This window comes from Melanerpes formicivorus, unplaced genomic scaffold, assembly GCF_026170545.1.
Source record: "Melanerpes formicivorus ecotype bairdi unplaced genomic scaffold, bMelFor1.0.p_v2 SCAF_5, whole genome shotgun sequence".
NCBI classification, from domain to species: domain Eukaryota; kingdom Metazoa; phylum Chordata; class Aves; order Piciformes; family Picidae; genus Melanerpes; species Melanerpes formicivorus.
The window spans coordinates 22,581,480-22,600,392 of NW_027142357.1; the positions used below are offsets into that span (position 1 = coordinate 22,581,480).

Below are 18,913 nucleotides of genomic sequence, written 5' to 3' on the forward strand. Positions count from 1 at the left end.
AAAAGATGAATGCAAAAAACAGCATCGAAGGTTTTTAGAAACCTTAATGGATTTATACTCTGCAGAATTTATTTGCACCTGCTGAGTCTGATTTGTTCTCTTTAACTATAAATGCCCATATTCCTGTGTTATGTCTGGCAGAGCCAGGAATAGATATGAAGTCACAACAAATGATCTAGTATCTTCACTACATCACTGACCTTCCTCTATTAGCAAGATATCTCTATTCCATATGTTATAAAAACCTTATTTGGAACTACTAACTCTTACTAAGAACTTTTCAATTCTTGCTGACTCCATTTAGTTACAGTTTCTTTAGAAGCAAGAAGTAGAAGCAGTTTACGTTTTGAAGTATCTACAAAGTATCTGCACAGTGTTTACAGAACTATATCTGGTAGCTTAGTGACAAAAATAAGAGTGAAAAATTGCATGAACATAGCCATTTTACAGAGCCCTTGAGTAAGTGATCTGGATCTGATTTCCTTCCTGTCCACCAGCACCAGCAAAATTCTTTGCAAACCTGCTAAGGACAAGTCAAATCTTTTTGCTGTGGAAGAAAAAAAATAAAGTAATAATAATAAAAAAAAGTGGCTATATATATATTTCTCTGAAGGCATAATTGGCTTTCAAAGCCTTCCTATATCTCACATTTATCAACAGAACTCTTCTTGACTTTCACATGGTAAAGTGATTCTGCAAGGCTTGCACTTAGAACTTGAGATGTGTTTTATCTTCTATTTTATTAACTAGGTATTTGTGAAATGTAAGCGATGAAAGTATTCTTCAATGTCATTTTTATTACTCTTGGGTGCAACTGATGTGTACTTTCATTTGTATAAGTAAATTACTTTAATATTTTTAAGTCAAGTAATATCTGAGTATTGGATTCAAATGCAACACTGAAGTTTTTGCTTACTTCCTAAATAGGCTTGTATATTTGATTGAAGAAAATATAGATACAGATAATCTCAATGAGGAAAGTAATCCTCTATTTCACCTTCCAGACAATTAGGTCAATATTATTCATAGAATAAAAGGCCACATGTGCTTTCAGGAGCCAAGGACCTTTAATACCCAGGGGTAAGGAAAAATGGCTTGGGTTATTTTTGTTTCTTTCCCAATAAAGCCACTAATGCAATGCACCAAGATTTACAGTTAGCATTTTCCTCTTAAGATCCAAGGTAAAAAGGTTGCAGAGAGTTTTTTGTTCTGGTGGTGCAAACATGCATATCTAATACTCAAGCGGGTAAGATGCCTACAGTATCAGGCTGTGGTACCACAAGTTGTTTTCAGAATCTTAAAGCAGAATTTTGAAGCTATGTAATACAATTTTGAGAACATACTTCCATAGGAAATAAAAATTGTGTGCCTGAAAGATAAAAACCTAGTTGCAAACACTTGACATTTATCATAGCTGTCTCTCATAGAAAAAGATGTTAATTCCAAATGTTACAGAACTAATGCTTTAAACTTGATTCTAGAAAAGGCTTTTATTCTTCTGATGTCTTAAACCTACAAGATTAGTTGCTATGGATCTGTTGGTTCTATAAACTCCATGTAAAATGAGTCAAAGTTAAAACTGAATATTTCTGAGTGAAGGAAATGGGTAGTAACTGCTGTGTTTTAACTGATTTTATGGCTTTATTAAAAGGTCTTGTTTTAAAGCTAGATGGAGAAGGATTAAATGTCTGTCTTCAAGCAAATTCTCTTTGTGACTTGGCATCACTTTCTTATCAGATCTCAGTCAAGGACAGCAGGCTTTGAAAGTTTAGGAAAATATTTATCTTTACTTCCTATTGCTTGGCAGTATTTTATTACTATTTGAGAGCTGCAGGTAAAATGCATGTGTGTTCCAGGTTTTAGTTGTTGAGGGGGAACTGTATTTACTCTTTTTGTATTTACAGTGTTCTTGTTCAGGAAAGTGATTTAATAGGAAAGCAGATATTTTGAATCCATGGATTCTGAAGTATCTTACTGGTACCAGTGACTGGTTATGCAGATGTTATTTAGTACAAATAATTTTGTGCAGAATTTCTGCAGTCTCCATTTATGGTGAGCAACATTTCTGAGGCAAGCTTCTTTTTCAAGAGTTGCAAAAGAAATATCCACTCTAACAGTTTTAACATCTGTTTAATAATTTGGTCTACAACAGGATTATTGCTTAGTCATGCTGCATAAAAACAGAGTACTGTTATTCTGCTAGTAAGCATGTAATGAGACCTTTAAAAAAAGATTATAGCTTGCCTGATCATATAAGCAATGCAAAATTTTATCCTTGTTGACAAAGAAGGAAAGAAAAACCCCTGGCTTTCTCAGTAGAACCACATTGATGAAACCAGGGTTGTTATGCAGGTATTTGATACATAAGTAAACTGAGTGTGGGTGATCAGCAACTTGAGTTCATAAAACAGTCTTAAATTTAATTAATTTGAATTATTTTACATGCTGCCTTTTCATGTCTTTGTTGCATTGCAGAAGTAAAAATTGCATTACTTCAAGTAAAAGGGAAATTTTGCTGCTGCTTCGAATAACAGTAGTGAAGAAAATTAGAATTAAACCCTGTGGGTTCAGTGCATCTTTTCTTATGCTTACTTACTTTCCTGAAAACCTAAGATCAGAAGCACTGGAGAATATTTGTTTGCTGGAAAAAGCCTGGAAAGAAAACCCCAACACTGTAACCAGGGTAAAGTGCTAGAATATAGTCTTTTAATGATTTGGGTTTTGTTTCTGTTTTGACAGTGAAGATAAGGTTCTGAGTGATAGAAATGCTTATTTTTATAGCCAGAGATATCACTGTGGGCCTTTCCAAGGACAGAAGATGAATTTTCAAGCTCTTTGGTTGGCTGATTTCTAGTTAGTCCTACCTCAGTGTCTTCTGTAATTGGGTTTGAGTGGGACTGGGTTCACATAAACAGTGACATTTATTGCATTCTTAGTCTCTTCTTTGCACTGACTCTCTAGTGTTTGGGTTATGAGAAATTAGGCTTGAAGCGGTATTGCTAAAATTCTATCACCTGGATGAAGATTGATGAATTCTGTGAAAAGCAGACATGAGTTTGTCTTCAAGAAGAGTTACATTGCCTGCAGTTACGCCACTAACTCTGCAGAAATGGGTATGGCATCTAAATTAGTCTTGTAATTCTAACTTTAGTATGGGTAGGTAATACATTTGTTTAGTGTAAATAAACAACATTTGAAATAAAGAGGCATATATTTAATTTTTTACTAAAAAAAAACCTCTAGTGTAACATAAGAATTTTTCTTTTCTGATAAATGTAGATTAAAAAAAATTCATAATGTCAAATAGACACAAATGTATGATTATATAATTGAATATTTGTTACTGTGCTTTTTCCTCTGATACTATAATTCTGTATCTTGTGCAAGAAATAGAGTTTTCTTACAGATTAATGTAGGGGTTTTTTTAACATAAAGTGTTGTAATTGCAAAACAGAATACTAGAATATGCCTCTGTAGAAGGGGCTTATACTGTTCCTCATGGAGGATTATGTGGGTTTGCTTCCATAGGGTTTGTATCAGTCTTGAACACAACATGATTTTTCATCATCCTCTCTGGCTAACTCCTTAGCTCTGGCTGTTTTGACAATATATTGAATACATGGGATTTTCTCATTTTTATTGCAAATATCTAACATGCTTTGTCCAAGGAGTCTTTTAGCACCGGCAGAAAAATTGCTTGCTTAATCAGCATGGGGAATTATGCATATTGAGCACTATTAGAACCAGATTTATAGTGTGTATATAGACTAGACATATAATTAATCCAACGTGGTTAGAATGTCGTCTTTATCTTTTGTACGAATAACTTTGTACTCCTCTAAAAATATTTTTAAGAAATTAGATTTAAAAGGTCATAACACATTCAAAACATTGTTCTACAGTCAAAGATCAGTCATTTATTCAAGATAAACACCCACAAGTCTAGCAGATCTGTTACAGGATAAGTAGAGGAATACTGATGCACCTGACATGGGATGAAAGCTGTGTAAGTGGTGAGAGCAGAGCTGTAGTTCTTTCTACAGCAGCTCCGAACTTCATTGCCTACTAGGTTACATGGTGTTAAAAAGCCTTGGGTTCATAGGAGCTATGTATTGCAGATGAATATATGCATCTCCAGTGATTCTTGAAAAGTTTGCATAATGTCTTTTAAATGGATGGAATATTGATTAGAAAATGAGGGTGTGATTTGGATTGCTCAAATCTAGGACTAGTATAAGCATGCAAATTTCAAGATTCTCTTGCAACTTTATTCAGTTTGTTTTTCTGGCCTGAAATCATGTGTGGCTTTAATTAACATTAGCCCCTCCCCCAGGGAAAGATAGTTATTCAAACCAAATTGTACTGAGAATTAGTAATGTCTGTCTGCAAGGCTAAGAGCATGAAAGTGGTTTTTCAGTCTTACATTTGGGGCCCTGAGATGAAAGGCCAATGTTCTAATCCAGGAATTTTACATAAAGCACTTTAAATGACATGTTAATGGTGTCATTAAAGGGATACCATTTATTAGACAACTGGGGGCAGACAAAGCATTCATGTATGAAACATCTCTTTGTGAGTTGCTTGAAGATGCATAAACACCACCCATGCCCTTTTTGTCTTCTGTACAGTAATAAAAATAAATACAATAATAAATAATACAATTTAAAAAACAAAAACAAAAGAAAGAAAAGATATATCCTGCAATGATTTGAAGACACCTAAGAGGTTTAAGTGGGAGAGGGACTTGAGTGTGCTTTAATGACTTTAGGAACAGTGTTCAGAAAACCTCTGGTGATTGAGGTGAAGTATTTGAATCACTGTAATTCAGGAAACTGGCAGTGTCCTTTTTAAAGGAAGTTTCTGTTTAAAATTTTTGGAAGGCCAAGCTACTATGTAGGCTCAAGGAAAAACCTTGCCATCTTTGTGTATTTAACCTGTGCTAAGACAGGTGCATTTTGTGTTGGGGGGATCTGGAATTCTTGTTTCCTCTTGGTAAGACATTAAAACTTTGGAAAAGTAGTTTTACAAGTATCTATGTCACATACATGTTTGGGGGAACATATGACTGTCATGTTAGCTATGAAAGAATTCATTAACTGCTTAGAATTCAGTCGTCTGTCAATATTAAGCTACCTACTTGTGATAGAGGCTGTTGTGATGCTAGAGATTCAAATTGTGGATGCTAGGGGAAGGAGGAGGGTGGCAGACTAGCATTTTCTATCATTGTAGAAGAGGTTTGGTTAGGTCCAGGGTCTGTTTAGGAGAGACCTACTGAGAGGGCCTGCTCTGGGGAAGTTATTGCAGGACTTTTCCCTTCCTGGTGGTGTTGACCAAATAAGTCTAGATTGTTACTATACTTGAGAAGGATTCCAGGGCAAATTGTTGCTTTGAATATGTACACTTTATACTCAAGCAGGCACCTAAACTGGATTTTGGTATAGCAGCTTTATACTGGTTGGCAAGTCATATTTCCTGCTTTGAATAACATGCAACCAGTAAAGCATCCTACCACTTTTTGTGTTTAAAATGATCCCACATATATAAATGAAATAAAAATTGGTCTAACTTTAGCAGCCCTTACAGTTCAGCTACCCAGGTTGAGAGGGAGTTTTTTTTCTGTCCTGTGGCATTCCAGTTCTAGAATCAATCAAATTTGACAGAGTATTTTATACACAAAATTGTCAGCTATCTTGGAATTCAAAATGTATAGCACTATGCTGTATAGATAGGGATGTATGTATGTGTGTGAAAGGGTAACAATTGCACAGAGCTTTAAAAAAAATCTTCTAGAATCTCAGTTGTTTAATACACTTGGTCATTACTTGTCCCTTGTGTACTTTGACAAGGTTTAGTGGCACAATTAACATTGCACTCTCTCCTCTCTGTTTTCAGTTCTCGAACACATCTTTGATATGTTTTTCAGTTTCTCTTGCCGCCTTTGAGCATCTAACATTCTTCATACAGTAACCAAGGAAATTGGCAGTATTTAGTGCCTAACTCTGCTCATAATCCTTTTTTGTTGGCAGAAATCCTTTGGAGAAAAAAAAAAAAATCCAACAACAAAACAGCTTTTTCATCAATTGAAAAAAGTGCTTGGCCATTTTCTAGCTTTTGTACTTTAGTCTCCTCTTGGATAAATTAGGCTTCAAAAAGTCAGGACTTGACCTCCAGACTGCATTATAGCCTTCAAGTATATCAAGAGCTATTGCTGAATAGTTATTTCTGCTGGTAGTAAACCCCATACTGATCATGCTGCATTGCTGTCTATGAAGAGACAAACTCAGCAAACTGCACACAAGGTGTTGGTGTCAGTCTTATGGGAAAAATAAAATTTTCCTTACTTAAATGTTTTTCAATGTGCTGCCTAAGCAGGTATCTGAAAAAATGATTTTATTTACTTTTTTAATATAAATTGAAGATATATTAATGAATACAAAGAAAATTCATCACCTTGCACCAAGAAATTATTCGTATTTATCTCACTTTATTCCTCGTTTTCATGCTGTTGCTATGGGTACTAGCCATGCCCTGTGCTCCCCCAATCCTTGTTTTTCTGCCTGAGGGTCAGTAGCAGAGGGAGGACCAACCTAACAAAATGCCAGCTGCCTTAAGGACCTAAAAAAAAAATTCATTTTGACCATGTGATCATGTATTATATTTACGTGACAAGGGTTTGCTAGCACAGTGGCTTCTGTGAGAAGCAGCTAGAAGCTTCCCCTATGTCCAATGTAGCTAGTACTAGCCAGCTCCAAGCTGGACCCTATTCTAGCCAAGCCAGAGCCAATCAGTAGTAGTAGTACCTCTATGATAACATATTTAAGAAGGGGGAAAAAAAAACCCTGTGCAGTAGCAATTGCAACTGGACAGAGCAGTGAGAGTATGTAAGAGAAACAGCCGTGCAGACACCAAGGTCAGTGAGAAAGAAGGGGGAGGAGTTGCTCCAGGCACTGGAGCAGTGTTTCCCCCTTGAAGGCTGTGGTGAAGTCTATGGTGAGGCAAGCTATCCCCTTGCAGCCCATGGAGAGTAACATTGGAGCGAATATCCACCTGCAGTCTGTGGAAGACTTTATGTCCAAGCAAGTGAATGGCCAAAAAAGGTTTTGAACCCATTGGAAACCCAGGCTGGAGCAGGTTCCTGGCAGGACCTGTGGTCCCATGAAGACAAGCCCACGCTAGAGCAGGTTTGCTAGCAGGACTTCTGATCCCATGGATACATACTGGAACAGGACAGCACCCCATAGATGAGACCCACACTGGAGCAATTAGTGAAGAACTGCAGCCCTTGGGAATTACTCATGTTGGAGAAGTCTGTGGAGGGCTGTATCCCATTACAGGGAGTGTGAGGAGTCTTCCCTTTGAGGAGAAAGGAGTGGCAGAGACAGTGTGCAATGAACTGACCACAACCCCTATTCCCCAGCACCCTCTGCCACTGAGGAGGGGTGAGGAAGTATCATAGTATCATCATCATTCAGGGTTGGAAGGGACCACAAGGATCATCTAGTTCCAACCCCCCTGCCATGGGCAGGGACACCCCACACTAAATCAGGCTGGACAGAGCCTCATCCAGCCTGGTCTTAAACACCTCCGGGGACGGGGCCTCGACCACCTCCCTGGACAACCCATTCCAGGGTTTCACCACTCTCATGGTGAAGAACCTCCTCCTCACATCCAGCCTGAATCTCCCCACCTCCAGCTTCATTCCATTCCCCCTAGTCCTATCACTACCTGAGAAGTCCTTCCTCAGCCTTCCTGTAGGCCCTCCTCAGATACTGGAAGGCCACAATTAGGTCACCTCGTAGCCTTCTCTTCTGCAGACTGAACAGCCCCAACTCCTTCAGTCTGTCCTCATAGGAGAGGTGCTCCAGCCCTCTGATCATCCTCATGGCCCTTCTCTGGACACGTTCCAGCACCTCCATATCCCTCTTGTAATAGGGGCTCCAGAACTGGACACAGTACTCCAGGTGGGGTCTCACCAGAGCTGAGTAGAGGGGGAGAATCACCTCCCTTGCCCTGCTGGCCACACTTCTCCTGATGCAGCCCAGGATCTGATTGGCTTTGCGGGCTGCAAGTGCACATTGAGAGCTCATGTTGAGCTTCTCGTCCACCAGCACCCCCAAGTCTCTCTCCTCAGGGCTACTTTCCAGCCAGTCACTGTCCAGCCTGGATTTGTGCCTGGGATTGCCTCGACCCAGATGCAGGACCCTGCACTTGCTCTTATTGAACTTCATGAGGTTGGCTTGTGCCCACCTCTCCAGCCTGTCAAGGTCCCTCTGGATGGCCTCCCTTCCCTCCAGCGTGTCTGCTGCACCACACAGCTTGGTGTCATCAGCAAACTTGCTGAGGGTGCACTCAATGCCACTGTCCATGTCACCCACAAAGATGTTGAACAAGACAGGTCCCAGGACTGATCCCTGAGGGACTCCGCTTGTCACTGGCCTCCACTGGGACATGGAGCCATTGACAGCCACTCTTTGGATGCGGCCATCAAGCCAAGTAGAGAACACAGGAGTAAAGTTGAGCCCAGGAAGAAGGGAGGGGTGAGGAGAAGGTGTTTCATGATTTGGTTTTATTTCTCATTAGATTACTTTGATTTTGGCTGTTTGACGGTAACTGCTGAGTGATCTCCCCAGCCTTATCTCAATCCATGAGCCTTTCATTATATTTTCTCTCCCCTGTCCACCTGAGAGTGTGATAGAGTGACTTTGTTAGACACATGGAGTCCAGCCATGGTCAGACTTCTGAACCAATACAATTCCATTTTAACACTGGAAATTTTATCCTGGTCCCAGTCCATCTTGGTCTCATACAGCTGGTATTGACTTCCTAAAGTTTTTGGTTCAAAGTTGCTTGTTCAGTCGCTTTCAGCCCTTTATTTATGTTTACATTATTTCAAGGCAACCCGTTTTTCATAATTTACAATAGTTACACAAGAACAGATTTATTCTGGCACAGTACAGAGCATAATGGGTACCTAGGGAGCAGCACAAAGCTAGGCAAGTCAGACTTCCCACAAATACATACCCAGCTTCTTGAGCTGGGTTGGCTCTCATCATACTTCTCATATTCCATCCTGTTTCTCACATTTTGTCTCCTCTCTCTTGCAGATACTAATGGCCAATACCAGTATGATTTGTTTATTTTCTGTTTGGCACCACTAAAACTATTCTGAAGGACTGAAACTTGGGAAGAAGTGTTCAGTTGACACCCTTAATACTTTTCCTTTATTTCCTGCTAAAAAAAAAAAAAAGTATAGTTTTTTTCCCTCCACTGTTCCTCAGTATAATCTTAGTTCTTCACAGTCATTTTCATCACTCCTGTTGCATAGTGTATCCTTTCCACCTCAGACCTTTGCCCTAGCATAGCATTTGCTTTTTTCTTGGACCACTTAGGCTGCTTTCTGAACCATTTAATTCTCTTCTCTAAGAGGTTAACAATTAAATGGTATCTAAACTGAATAGCAGTTGGAACCCTCTCCTTGTCTTGATTTAGCCTGACAGTCAGGCTTAATTAGCTCATCACATGATCTGTGAGCTGTATATGTAAGCCCTCAATGTTGTCATTTTTCCTTTGATTCTGTTGATTGTAACTTGTTGGATTTGTGACTGCCACCATCCTTTTGGGCATGCTGTTTGACAAGACTTTTAGGATGATCACACAAATAAAATATGTACATTTATGATATATGAACATTGTGTGTGTTGAAGGGAAGCAGCACCCAGATAACCCATATGAGCTCTGACTATAGGGTATCACAGCATGTGTAAAGATGGGAAATGTGCTCCTGACCTCTCAGTTTTTCTGTATGCCAGGTGTTCCTGGCCTTTTTAATTTTATTTTTTTTTTAAATTATTTTATTTTATTGTTCCTGTTATGGTTTGTAATCTGTAATAATGTGATGTATGTAGTTGAAGGTTTTACATGGTTTGAGTAGACCTACTAGATTTATTGCAGGATTTACCCTTTATTTGGATTTTATGATTTGGCTAGAGGGAGCAATGCCACATGAATGAAATGAAAGACAACTTGAAAAGTGCTGGGCGTTAAAATGTTCTGTGAGAATAACTGTTCTGCAGCAGTTAACCCTTGCTGCTGTATACCACCAGTGACTAGAAACAGATACCCAGAGACAGTACTGGGCTAAAAGGATGTTGTAGTATGACCCAGCAAAGCCAGTTTTTCAATCTTACACCAAATGACAAAGTGCTTCAGCTTTCTAAACTGTCTATTTATTATACTGGGTTGATTTTCACAGCCTCTGGTCATTCCTTGTACCACTCCAGAAATTCCAAGGAAATTTCCAAACTGTATTTTGTTTAGCTAAAAATCTAACCTTTATTTTTTGTTTAGAGAGTCTACATTATTTCCTTCTTTAGTGACCTCCATGGGAATACATAGGTGAGAAAGGTGATGACAAAGGCATTCTTCAGCCTGAAGATGTGTTATAGTTCAAGCCAGAACTTCTGTATAAAATTGTGAAAGAACATTATAAGATTTTTTTTTTCCAGTTTGCTTCGTTGTTTTTTGTTTGTTTGCTTCTTTTCCTGTTTTTTTTTTTTTTTTCTTTAATTTATTTTTAGATTTATTTTAGGGCTGCTGCAAATGAAATGCGAAACTAATTGGTCTGTTAATGGTGTTATTCATAGACATGGTCTTTCTCAGCTTCAGCAGGAGATTTGCTCTGCTGAAAACACTGCAACATAGTGTGAAAAACCTGGTAGAAACAATAGGTACTTCTTTTACAGCTGGTATCTCTTCAGAAACATAGAGTGCAGCCAGAACATCACAGTAACAGATTTGCTTTCTCTTGTGCTGGAACACAGCATTCTATTTGTCTCTGACAAGCAAGAATGTGTTGGACAAACTGCACTATTAAATACAGAAAGCCTCATTTAAATAATGTTAGTGCTTGGACATAAATAGGGACAAGCTATTTAAACATGAGGCTGATAACATTCTGCCCTTTGTTGTACAAAGAAAACAAAAAACAAGTATATTTTTCTGTCTTTAAATTTATTTCTCCATTGATCTTTGTACATGACTTCTTTAGAAAGTAGAGTAGTATGTGGAAAATTTCTCATGTATTTTTGGTTTAAGGGATAAAGAATACTGGTTCACTGGGAATATTTTTCATTTTCTATTTATTTTCTATTTTACAAATTCTATTTTTTTTTAAAGTGAAATACTGAAGTTCCTCCAAGTCAGATTCTTTGAGTCTGCAAGTGCACATTGAGAGCTCATGTTGAGCTTTGAATAGAATAGAATAAACCAGGTTGGAAGAGACCTTCAAGGTCATCACGTCCAACCTATCACCCAACACCACCCAATCAACTAACCCATGTAACCAAGCACCCTGTCAAGTCTCCTCCTGAACACCTCCAGTGACGGCGACTCCACCACCTCCCCAGGCAGCCCATTCCAATGGGCAATCACTCTCTCCATGTAAAACTTCCTCCTGACCTCCAGCCTGAACTTCCCCTGGCGCAACCTGAGACTGTGTCCTCTTGTTCTGGTGCTGGCTGCCTGGGAGAAGAGACCAACCTCTGCCTGTTTACAACCCCCCTTCAGGTAGTTGTAGAGAGCAATAAGGTCACCCCTGAGTCTCCTCCTCTCCAGGCTAAGCAGCCCCAGCTCCCTCAGTCTCTCCTCATAGGGCTTGTGTTCCAAGCCCCTCACTAACTTCGTTGCCCTTCTCTGGACTCGTTCCAGCAAGTCAACCTCCTTCCTAAACTGAGGGGCCCAGAACTGGACACAGTACTCGAGGTGTGGCCTAACCAGTGCAGTGTACAGGGGCAGAATGACCTCCCTGCTCCTGCTGGCCACACTGTTCCTAATGCAGGCCAGGATGCCATTGGCCCTCTTGGCTGCCTGGGCACACTGCAGGCTCATGTTCATCCTACCATCAACCAGCACCCCCAGGTCCCTCTCTGCCTGGCCGCTCTCCAGCCACTCTGACCCCAGCCTGTAGCACTGCATGGGGTTGTTGTGGCCAATGTGCAGAACCCGGCACTTGGATGCGTTAAATCTCATGCCGTTGGACTCTGCCCATCTGTCCAGCCTGTCGAGGTCTCTCTGCAAAGCCTCTCTACCCTCTAGCAGATCAACTCCTGTCCCCAGCTTGGTGTCGTCAGCAAATTTACTGGCGATAGACTCAACGCCCTCATCCAGATCATCAATAAAGATGTTAAAGAGGATGGGGCCCAGCACTGATCCCTGGGGGACTCCACTACTGTCTGGCCGCCAGTTGGATGTGACACCATTCACCACCACTCTCTGGGTTCGGCCATCCAGCCAGTTCCTAACCCAGCTCAGAGTGCTGCTGTCCAAGCCATGGGCTGACAGCTTGGCCAGGAGTTTGCTATGGGGGACGGTGTCAAAGGCCTTGCTGAGGTCCAGGTAAACTACATCCACAGGCCTCCCCATATCCACCAGGCGGGTCACCTGATCATAGAAGGAGATCAGGTTGGTCAGGCAGGACCTGCCCTTCCTAAATCCATGTTGGCTGAGCCTGATCCCTTGGCCATCCTCTAAGTGCTGTGTTAATGCACTCAGGATGACCTGTTCCATGATCTTGCCTGGCACTGAGGTCAGGCTGACAGGCCTGTAATTCCCTGGCTCATCCAACCGGCCCTTCTTATGGATGGGCACCACGTTGGCCAGCTTCCAGTCCTCTGGGACCTCGCCAGTGAGCCAGGACTGTTGAAAAATGATGGAGAGCGGCTTGGCCAGCTCCTCTGACAGCTCCCTCAGCACCCTAGGATGGATCCCATCTGGTCCCATGGACTTGTGGGGATCCAGGCGGCTGAGCAGATCACCAACTACCCCATTTTGGAACAGTGGAAAACTATGCTGCTCCCTGGCTCTTTCTGCCAGCTCTGGAGGCCAGCTGTCTGGAAGACATTCTGTCCTGCTAGTAAAAATTGAGGCAAAGAAGGTGTTAAGTATCTCTGCCTTTTCCTCATCCCTTATCACAATGTTCCCCTCCGTGTCTACCAAGGAGTGGAGGTTGTCTCTGCCCTTCCTCTTGCTATTAATGTATTTATAGAAGGACTTTTTGTTGTCCTTCACAGCAGAGGCCAGACTAAGCTCCAAATGCGCTTTTGCCTCCCTAATTTTCTTCCTGCAAGACCTAGCAACATCCTTAAATTTTTCACGGGTTGCCTCCCCTCTCTTCCAAAGATGACACACCCTCTTTTTTTCCCTTAGTTCCATTAAAAGTTCTTTAACCATCCAGGCTGGCCGTCTGCCCTGGCGGCTCATCTTCCGGCACATTGGCACAGCCTGTCCCTGAGCCTTCAACAGTTCTTCCTTGAAGTAGGACCAGCTCTCCTGGACCCCTTTGTTTTTAAGGGCTTTATCCCAAGGAACCCTCTGAATGAGTCTTCTATTATGATTTTCAGTTCCCTATCTCTTTTAATGTACAGTTAGTCTAACTGGATATTTTTCCATCAGTAGTCATGTTCTAAATTTTGCTATTAAATATAGTAAAACATAAAACTGTATATTACTATTAAAGAGATAAAAGTTATGTGAAATTAGGACTTAACAGGCAGTGTGGAAGCACATTTATATTAATCTTAAGGCAATAATGAAGTCTGGTCTGAATATTCATCTGTTTAAATTGAACAATAAAGCTTTTCAACTTGTCATAAAGGACTTGGTTTGGGAGCAAAATACGGTACTCCTAGCCACTAAGAATATGAATTTGTAACTTGCTAGTTATTGTAGCAATTTTCTGTGAATGTCATGAGAAATACTAAGGTTGCACCAAGGAAAGATAATGGGTCATAAATCCTGTATGGACGTACGGAACTACATGAAAGACAGGGGTGGCCCTGACACTAAGAGCCGGTGGTGCGGGTCTGGAAGAGAGAAATCTTGTACACAAATACACTTATTCATATACTGTGTTCTCCATTGAGTTTTTCAATTGTTTTCCTTTGGTTAAAGAACTCCACCCAAGTGCCTCTGGATTGTCATCATAATTTGTTTATTTTCATTGGATAGGAAGATAAAAAAACCTCTTGCCTTCTGGACTGCCATTTATGTATCTGTGTCCTGGGTTTAGATTAACTGGGAAGCCTCATGTGCTGTGCACTGAGGTTGAGAAGTGACCTACATTTGATTAGCTGTCAGTAAGTATGTAGAACACAAGAGAGGAACAGGGAACCTTTTACCTTTCCCAGGGCCAAGAGGGTTTTCACATAGCTTTGTGTTGAATGTTAGTGTATTCACTTAGCATTACTCGATAAAGTAATGAAAAATAACGGAGACTTATTTTTAGCATGGCTTGTAAGACATGGATTCTCCATTCTGATTTAAAGCTATGAGTAAGAGTCTGAAATTACTTTACTATAGTCAGCTGTTTTAAAGGTGAACTCTTCATTACAAGTTTATCTTTATTTTGCAGTCTCTCACTCCATAACCGATCTTCATAATGGCTCTTCTTTTGAAGGCCTTGGGAGAAGTAGTTGATACCAATCAACATGAACTACATTACCCCACTGAGATTTTTCAGAAATTACTCTGAACTATTCTAGTAACTGCTATGAAGAAGGTGGGAAAGTTCTTCATAAATTTTAGAGTGGCTGTTCTTCTGCAAAGACAGATTCACATAATGTTAGTAGATTCTTACCTGTCTGCCTGGCTATGGTGTCTCAGAAATCCACAATACAACACCCCAAAATTAATCTTCCCTAATATCCCTTGGATTTTTCCTCTTTCTCAGGACTGAACAAAAGTTTATACCCTGTGCACATCGAATGAAGTGAGAGATGTAACCTGAGCCTCTATTTCCACTGATGTTAGGATAGACTGAGTTTGGCCATTTAAATGTCTTCAAACTTTAGACTGTATAACTTTCTGTTAACTATTTGGTTTTCGCTTTTTCATCTCCAGTGTCTTCTTTATTTAAGCTGGTAATTTTATTTCACCTCCATTGTGAATAATTAATGCCAATAAATCATTTTCCTTCTCTGTAGCGTGTTATCTTGTACAAGTGATCATTTTACTGCTTAATCATTTGGCAAACCTGCTAATTCTCTTTCATTTCTGCTATTGCATGGAATTGTATTATTTGAAATTTTTGCTGATCTTTAAATTCTCTACAGATTTCTAATTATTCATACACATTTTGCCAGTTGTACTAGAAATTCCTCTTCAGAGGCATTTGTTTGTAGTCTCCATAGTCTGAAAAAAACCAAACCTCTGGTTTACCAGACATTTTCAGAATAATTTGATTGACTTTGTTGAAATAAATTGTCCCATCCAATATTGCCTTTCCTTATAAATAATGCACATTCTTTTTAAAGATTTTATTGTGGTTTTTACTTCTATACATCCCTTTGCTTTTCTTATTTCTGATTTGATCCTTAGTTATAGGCTGTTGAAGGTGATACATCTTCACTTTCTGTGTTTAATCTACATGTTATTACTGGAATTCTTACTTGCAGTATGATGAACTTCACAATGTAGCCGTTATTTAATTCTCCAGTTACAGTAACTCTTTGAACAAAGTATCATGTAATTATAGTTATCATACCTTTAACAATAATCTCACTTTCTAAAAGTAGTTGTACTATGAGTTAATTGTCCAGAATGTGGAATTTGCTTTCTTTAGACCTTGCCTTGTGTTCATTTTTATACAGAGAACTGAACTATTCTGTAACTCTTTTAGTACTATTTATAGTGGTATTTTCCTTCTGTTGACCAATATTGAAAATGTGAGCATATGAAATTTAGGGTTAAGTAATGATATTTATATTTTAACTTTTCTGTTTTCTTTCAAACTTTGTTTCTCTTCAGTTTTACTGACATTATCTCTTGGATGATTGCCTGGCAGCATTGTCCTCATTCTGCCATTTTTTTCTAATACCATAATGTGATTGTCATAACCTTCATTTGAAAGAACTTTGCTGGTATATTTTTGCACATAGCTTATTGTAATTTGGAGATCTGCATAATTTAACCTTCTTTTTTGTAATACAACATATTTACATGTCTAAAGCAGTAGTCATATGAGAGAATAGTACTTTACAAATATTAATGAGTTAAATCTGTTGCCCTGCTGTACAGGAGCAGTTTTCAGTTCCCCTGCCCTATTTTACAAAGAGGAACCTGAGGGACTAATACTGAGTTGATTAAAGTCAGATGGCAAATATATATATTAAAACTAAGAATTGTAACTTTTATGCCTATAGGTAACCTCAAATATACTTCTTCACATTGCTCTTTAGTTTCTTTGGTGTGGGGTTTTTTGTGTTTTGGGTTGTTTGGGTGTTTTTTTCAGTCATGGAGTGGTCAATCTTTTGCTGGATTAGATATGGCACAGAGTCTGTACTAAGAGTCTGCGGGAGGGGATTGTCTGCATGAGCTATAGAATACAGACAATTGCCACAATGTCATAGTAAATTATCAGAAGTCTACTAGAGAAAGTAAATAGAAATTGTTTTAGTTGATAATGTGCACATACTGATTTGGTTTTTTTGAGGCTACAAATTAATGAATTGCTAGAGAAATCTTTAAACTGTATGCTGGGGTATTTACAGGGCAAATCTTGCCTTCACACCTGATAGTAAAGTTTACTAAAAGGATTTTTTTAAAATCAGTTTTGAGTTTACTTGTACTTAAATATTTTTGTATAAATGCAAAATTTTTCTGATTCTCTCCTTAGAAACTAAGACTATTGCTACAAGTCATAAAATAGCTCAAACTGCTAGAAAGGTCCAGGTGCTTCCACTGCAATCCAAATACACTCCAAATTCCCCCATCTTCTGCCAGTAACAATAAGCAAGAAAAGTTTTGTCTAACAAGGGGCAAGCTTGGAAGCTGGATAACAAAGAAAAGTAGTTTCATAGTTTCATTCAGGGTTGGAAGGGACCACACGGATCATCTAGTTCCAACCCCCCTGCCATGGGCAGGGACACCCCACACTAAATCAGGCTGGACAGAGCCTCATCCAGCCTGGTCTTAAACACCTCCAGGGACGGGGCCTCAACCCTCTCCCTGGACAACCCATTCCAGGGTTTCACCACTCTCATGGTGAAGAACCTCCTCCTCACACCCAGCCTGAATCTCCCCACCTCCAGCTTCATTCCATTCCCCCTAGTCCTGTCACTACCTGAGATCCTGAGAAGTCCTTCCCCAGCCTTCCTGTAGGCCCCCTTCAGATACTGGAAGGCCACAATTAGGTCACCTCGGAGCCTTCTCTTCTGCAGACTGAACAGCCCCAACTCCTTCAGTCTGTCCTCATAGGAGAGGTGCTCCAGCCCTCTGATCATCCTTGTGGCCCTTCTCTGGACACGCTCCAGCACCTCCACATCCCTCTTGTAATAGGGGCTCCAGAACTGGACACAGTACTCCAGGTGGGGTCTCACCAGAGCTGAGTAGAAGGGGAGGATCACCTCCCTCGACCTGCTAGCCACACTTCTCCTGATGCAGCCCAGGATCTGATTGGCTTTGCGGGCTGCAAGTGCACACTGAGAGCTCATGTTGAGCTTTTTGTCCACCAGCACCCCCAAGTCTCTCTCCTCAGGGCTACTTTCCAGCCAGTCACTGCCCAACCTGTATTTGTGCCTGGGATTGCCTTGACCCAGATGCAGGACCCTGCACTTGCCCCCATTGAACTTCATGAGGTTGGCTTGTGCCCACCTCTCCAGCCTGTCAAGGTCCCTCTGGATGGCCTCCCTTCCCTCCAGCGTGTCTGCTGCACCACACAGCTTGGTGTCATCAGCAAACTTGCTGAGGGTGCACTCAATGCCACTGTCCATGTCACCCACAAAGATGTTGAACAAGACAGGTCCCAGGACTGATCCATGAGGGACTCCGCTTGTCACTGGCCTCCACTGGGACATGGAGCCATTGACAGCCACTCTTTGGGTGCGGCCATCAAGCCAGTTCCTTATCCATCTAGTGGTCCACCCATCAAACCCATGTGTCACCAGTTTGGAGACCAGGAGGTGGTGCGGGACAGTGTCGAAGGCTTTGCTCAGGTCCAGGTAAATGACATCAGTTGCTCGCCCCTCATCTATTAATTTTGTCACCTGCTCATAGAAGGCCACCAGGTTGGTCAGGCAGGATTTGCCCTTGGCAAAGCCATGCTGACTGTTCCCAATCACCTCTTCACTATTCTTTTGAGCGAGTAGTGACTCCAGGAGGATCTGCTCCATGATCTTTCCAGGCACAGAGGTGAGACTGACTGGCCTGTAGTTCCCTGGTTCCTCCTTCTTACCCTTTTTGAAGATGGGGGCAATATTTCCCCTTTTCCAGTCTGTGGGGACTTCCCCAGACTGCCATGACTTTTGAAATATAATAGAGAGGGGTTTACCAACCTCATCTGCCATTTCTCTCAGCACCCGTGGGTGTATCCCGTCGGGTCCCATGGACTTGAACACTTTCAGGTTCTTCAGATGATCACGAATCCGATCTGCACTTACAATGGGCAGTTCTTCCTCCCTGTCCCTGGCTTTGACTTCCATAACATCAGGAGTGTGGCTAGAGGCCCTTGCAGTGAAGACTGAGGTAAAGAAGTTATTAAGTACCTCAGCCTTTTCCTCATCACTTGTGAAGTAGCCTTTCAACAATGAAGGCAAAGGCTAGCACAGTATCAGGCAGGTTCTCAGTGGCACCTGAAGTATGGCACCCTGGAGTGTAACATTTTTTAAGGGCTGATTTTGCCTCCAGTAACTGCATTTATCATAAATGTGACTGAAATTGTAATGTTAACACAAAATTGCAATGTTTTGTTCATGGGGAGAAATAATTGTAGAATTGATAAATTAAAGTTAGGTGCTTGTATATCTAGAAATAAAAGTTACCTGATTATTTGTATTTTTTATTTTTTTTTTTAAGGTTCTGACCACCTACTGCCTGATTGCTGTATACAAATATTAAGAATTGTCTACATGCCAGGTCATTT

At 40.6% G+C, this 18,913-nt stretch overlaps 1 protein-coding gene across 2 annotated transcripts in view; it reads left to right on the forward strand.

Annotated features, from left to right (window-relative positions):
- The window catches only part of GRB14 (growth factor receptor bound protein 14), a 67,005-nt gene that overhangs the window by 14,131 nt on the left and 33,961 nt on the right, over positions 1-18,913 (forward strand). The window contains exon 1 of one of the 2 annotated variants that reach the window (XM_068138747.1): positions 2,881-3,113. The exons of the other annotated variant lie outside the window; for it this stretch is intronic. Coding sequence (XP_067994848.1) covers positions 3,051-3,113 — 63 coding nt within the window. The 5' untranslated portion in view covers positions 2,881-3,050. Of the gene's footprint in view, positions 1-2,880; positions 3,114-18,913 lie in introns of those variants that run through there. 2 annotated transcript variants of the gene reach the window in all.